General features: G+C 34.8%; 1 protein-coding gene across 1 annotated transcript in view; it reads right to left on the reverse strand.

Annotated features, from left to right (window-relative positions):
* Positions 1-1,325: 1,325 nt before the first annotated feature.
* Positions 1,326-5,424, reverse strand: part of LOC106470453 (homeobox protein Nkx-2.2-like) — an 11,262-nt gene continuing 7,163 nt past the window's right edge. Inside the window, exon 2 of the mRNA XM_022399053.1 lies at positions 1,326-3,106. Within this exon, the coding sequence (XP_022254761.1) occupies positions 2,175-3,106 (932 nt within the window). The 3' untranslated portion in view covers positions 1,326-2,174. The remainder of the gene's footprint in view (positions 3,107-5,424) is intronic.

Below are 5,424 nucleotides of genomic sequence, written 5' to 3' on the forward strand. Positions count from 1 at the left end.
TCACTGTGGTAAACGAAATAATAATTTGATCTAAGTAAGAGTTTTGTTTTTTTCCTGATTTGGAAAAAATCCTTACGTGACAGAAAAAAAAATGGATATTATTTTCAAAATCTGGGTAGCTGGATTATAAAAACCAAAACAACTTTTATGAAGTTTAAATTCGCAAGCCTGTGTAATTAATCGATGTTGCTAGGTTAAAACAATTATCCGATATTTAAAGAAACCTTAGAAAGCTATATAGCATCGTCCTTCTTTCGAGTTGGAATAATTAACCGACGTTTCAAGAAACATCGTTATCAGAGAACTAAATCTAAAACGTAGCAAGCTGTATGACAGCATCCTTCTGCTAAGATAAACTAATTATCGATGTTTCAAGAAATATTACTATAAAACAATTGCCACTAAAACCTAAAATCTATATAACAGCGTCCTTCTGCTAAGTGAAAATAGTTAACTGGTTTTTCAAGGAAACACCACTATAAAAAATAACTGTCACTAAAACCTTGAAATTATATGACAGTGTCCTTCTACTAAATTAAAACAATTAACCGACGTTTGAAGAAACATCAATATAAAAAGTGTCACTAAAACCTAGTGTCCGTCTGCTGTGCTAAAATATCTAATGGATGTGTAAAGAAACATCAATATAAAAAGTTGTCAGTGAAACCTTGAAAGCTATATGACAGTGTCCTTCTGCTAAGTACAAGTTGTTAACTAGTTTATCAAGAAAAGTCAATGTAAAAGAACTGTTAGTTAAACCATGAAACTATATGACTGCGTCCTTCTGCTAAAATCAAATAGTTAACTTGGTGTTATATGGAGGATGGTGATAAAATAAAGGTTTTATTTTTACAATAAGTACTTCGTAAGTTTTCGTCTCATCATCATTCTAATTCGTCACCCAATGTTTCAAGTAGACGACAGTTGAAAGAAGTTACTTTGTGGGATTGTTAACACTCGCGAGTGTTGCAACTAATTCCACCAATATTGAAGAAAAAGATAAAGCATTTTTGATATTCTAAATGTTATGTTTGTAACTCTACATCGAAGGTGTCGTGATAATCGTTATTAGTAGAACAGGCTTTCATATTTTGGTTTACGATGTGTTTTTGTTAGTTTTTTATGCCGCTTAGTAAGCATGCTGTACGTTCTTTACACGACTAATAAATTTGATCTGCTAATGTGTTGATCGTTACAAATAATTAACTTTGATTTGTGTTTACCCTGTCATTTGGTCTGAATTAATTAACAACGAATAACTCCAGCTATACATCAACATACGTACTCTATATTTATATTTACAAAGACATATACATAGCCAGTGATCTTATTGATATAACCTGATGCCGAAAGGGTGTACGTTACAAAACCCATTCCACAAGCAATGAAAGCAAAGTTTCTCTCTAAACCCCAGCTCTGTAACAGTGGAATTCTTATGTCACATTACTTTCTGCTTCTCTCAAAGTCTACTATCATAACACATTAAAGTTTTTTTTATCATATTTGTGTTTATACAGGAGGTCAAACATTTAAGTTCAAATTTAATCTTCCTTAAAGAAATTACTAGTTTAAAACTGAATAGCAAACTTGACAAATACAGGTAATTTCTACAACATTGTTTACAGAGGCCAAAAGTTAATTGTTCATCTTCACCATGCCGTTGCAAGTAAATAGCAATTTGAGAAACAACACAACCATTTCAGGTTTAGAAAAGAGAGCGCTAATATTGGCTCTTAATACTCCATCATTACATATAACTTTGTTCGTGACGGTTTTTTTTTTCGAGTACTAGACTTGTGAGTTTTTAGAGTTTCTTGAAGATGGAATTTGTGAATTACTGCAGCGTCACGCTGGACTGTAAAAAATTCTCAATTTGCTATTGAGATTCACTTTACTGAAGTGCCTTCCTCGGGCATACGAAACATAGTTTAATCTTCAGGACCTATAAGATTACGTGCCGATCACTCTGATAAGGTTATCTTTCAAGTAATCGAAAAGTTAACAAAATTCCACGATTAACCATCTTCTGGAGGTTAGTTTTTTAAAAATTAACGCCCGGCTAAAGAAGCCCGATTCAGTGATAGTTCCAGAGTTGCAAGTCTGCTGACACGCAGAGTCTAGATCTGTTCGGATCTTTAAGGCACTACTCGGGGACTTGTGAGCGACATCCAGCATCACCACCATCGTGCTTGATGAATCAGAGGATGTGTGTAAGTCGGTATCATGTTCATGTTGAAAGTACCCATCCCCGTGGCTGCCATGTTTGCCATGGACGTCAACTCGGCAGGAGACAGACAAAGACTCATCCCAGGTTGGATGGCTTGTGTTGTCGAGTCAGTCTTCACCAAGCCGCTGCCCATCGGCGGCTGGCAGGGCTTCCCGTCCCGAACGAGAACAGGCACAGCGACGCGGCGTGGAGAAGGAAGAGGATGCGTGTCCAGTCCTTTTTCTTGTCTCGCTCTCTTTGTTTTGTAGCGATGGTTTTGGAACCAAATCTTTACCTGTGTAGGAGTCAGACGAATGATGCTAGCAAGGTGTTCCCTCTCGGGTGCTGATAGATACCGTTGCTGTCGAAATCTCCTTTCCAACTCGTACGTCTGCGCTTTTGAGAATAGAACGCGACGTTTACGTTTTTTTGGAGGCTGATCTGATGAGTGTTCGGTATTGTCAGTTTTCTTATCACCGGTAGCATTGTCAGTGGAAACTTCTGTGACTGCTAGAGACTCCGAACTCAGACCTTGGTTGCTCTCAGACTGAATATCAACGCTGTTACACCTGGAAATGTCGGAAGCTGCTCCGCCAAACTCACTTTCCGACTCCTCAGCGACGGCCTGCGTTGTATAGGCTTCACTAATTGTCGGAGATACGCTTAACCTGGTAGAAACATCGTCATTATCGGTCGGAACACCTGCTTGGCCCAGCCTTTCCAGTACTGAAGCTGATCCTTTGCCGGCTACAGTGTGCGGAACGAGAGCCGAGGAGGCCTTATGCGGTGACACGGTACCAACTGGGGCCTCTGTCGAGGACATGATCGAATGGTCCGGATGACTGAGATGTGGTGCAGATGAAGAGGAGGTGACAGATTCTAGACCTAGCTGACCTAATCCTGAAAATAGGAACAAGATCCATTTAATTAAATAATAATAAAGATTTGTATATCTAAATGCGAATTTTGATACTACGTTTATTATAGTATTTGTTGAATGTTTTAGGATGGGAAATAATATTAACATATCATCGAGTCTTTTCTCCAATACTTTAACGTGATAAAACGTTTAGTAAAAACACCTTGTCACAGTGTCATTTTAGAACAACGTACTAATTTGCAAGCATTTTCTACAACAGATTCGAGAGAGTTACTTTTTCTACACCAATTAGTGCGTCAGTACAAACTCGCGTTCAGATTCCTCAAACAAATCATATTGACTAATACCGCTACATTTAATCCATTGTATATTATTATACTTATAAAAAGTGTAAGAATCATGTAAGGAATAAGGATGGCATAAAATAAGTCAGTTGACTGCTTCTTTACATATAAATGTAGGTGCTGTGTGTGTATTTATATAGTCGTGACACGTCTAATATACATCTCATAAACACAAAACAAACATGTAATTAGTTTCATAACACACGCAAAGTTCTATACAAAAGTATAAAACATCCCTTCAACTGTTTTTATAAAATTCGTTATATTTATCTTTAATTCTGTAAAATATTTATTTCTTATAATCAAGACATTAACTCTAATTGATGTAGATTTTACTAGTAAAACTGTTCTTATATTTCTATCTTCTCAGAGTACTAGTTAAAACTACCACTTTGGTAAATTCCAATAAACAGATATTTTGTTTTCTAAAGTTGGTTTAAAGTTACATCTCAGCCCAAAGCTTAAAATGTTACAGAAAAGAAGATGAATGAATATTGTTATATGACCTTTGAGTAATGTTTTGAGTATTATATAGCTTTTGTTCAACGTTTCTCAATGTTATATGACCTTTTAGCAAAGTTTCTAGATCTTATATGACTTCGTTCAACGTTTTAGAATGCCATATAACCTTTCATAAGACTTTTGAATTTTATATGACGTTTCTTAATGTTAACTGGCTTTTAATCAATGTTTCTGGTTACTATATGACCTTTAAGCAATGTAGCTAAATGTTATATAACCATTCATCAAATTTGTTATGTTTGTTTGTTTTGAATTTATGCACAAAGCTACACAAAGGGCTATCTGTGCTCTGCCCACCACGGGTATCGAAACCCGGTTTCTAGCGTTGTAAGTCCGCAGACATACCGCTGTGCCACTGGGGGCTAGTTGTAATGTTACTGTTCAACGTTTCTGAATGCTATATGGCGTTTGGTCAAAATTTTTGAATGTTATGTGACTTTTATCAACGTTCCTGAATATCAAGTAATTTTTTATCAAAATTTCTAAATTAATCCTTTGTTCCAGTTTGAATGGGTTAACTTAATTTCGCTTTACTTTTTACGAGAAACCCAAAACTTTACGTCAAGTTGAAAGCTTAAATTTAATGCTTTAGAAAATAATTTATTTAGATTCAATATTAAGAAAAAATAATTAACAGCACACAGTACCGCATCAAAAAAAGTATCACATCATCAACAGAAAGGAAACGTCTATGCTCGCATGTTGTGCATGGCATTAGAAACACACGTAAATGCCTGGGAGGTCATATATTGTGCAGTATAAAAAAATAGTATAAATGTATTATATGATGCTTCTAAAAAATTGAAAATATATATATGTAAATAGAGAGCAAATAAAACAGTTATTTAAACAAAGATCGCATATACTCTCATGTTTTCTGAATATTTTAATCCCTAAAAGTCTGAGACTAGTTATCGGTATTGGTTTTTCATCAACACGAGTAATCGGCATGCTGTAATATCAAGCATGACTTGTGGGTTTCACATACTAAATCACACTGGTAAATTGTACGTTTTTACCTGTTACAGCGCTCAATGTAAAGAAATTATAACATTAATTAGATAAAATCATTATTTTTTATTTTAATGGGATTAATTGCAATAGTCATGTTTTTTAAACCTGTTGTGTATGGCTCAAGGAAGTAATGGACTCACAAGCATCTTGACGCATATATAATTTATAAAGATTTGTTTAAAAAGCGGACTCTATCGGAAAGGGTTAAGACTATTCTTTGAAATGTAATACATAATGTTATAATTGTAATTAAAAACAAAAATGTAGTTCACAGCAGAATGTACATATAAAAGTTTAATCATCTATACAAGTGTTTTACATTACTACAACGTGTATCACTATGGTAATTTCAGTAGTATATTTGTGTCTTTAACAGTAAATATTAGAATCGTAGACCAGCGGTTTGCAGTAGTTAGTCCGCAGTAACATCTGTTGAAAAAAAAAAAAAAAAAAAAAAA

Source organism: Limulus polyphemus, unplaced genomic scaffold, assembly GCF_000517525.1.
Source record: "Limulus polyphemus unplaced genomic scaffold, Limulus_polyphemus-2.1.2 Scaffold4014, whole genome shotgun sequence".
Classification (NCBI taxonomy): Eukaryota; Metazoa; Arthropoda; class Merostomata; order Xiphosura; family Limulidae; genus Limulus; species Limulus polyphemus.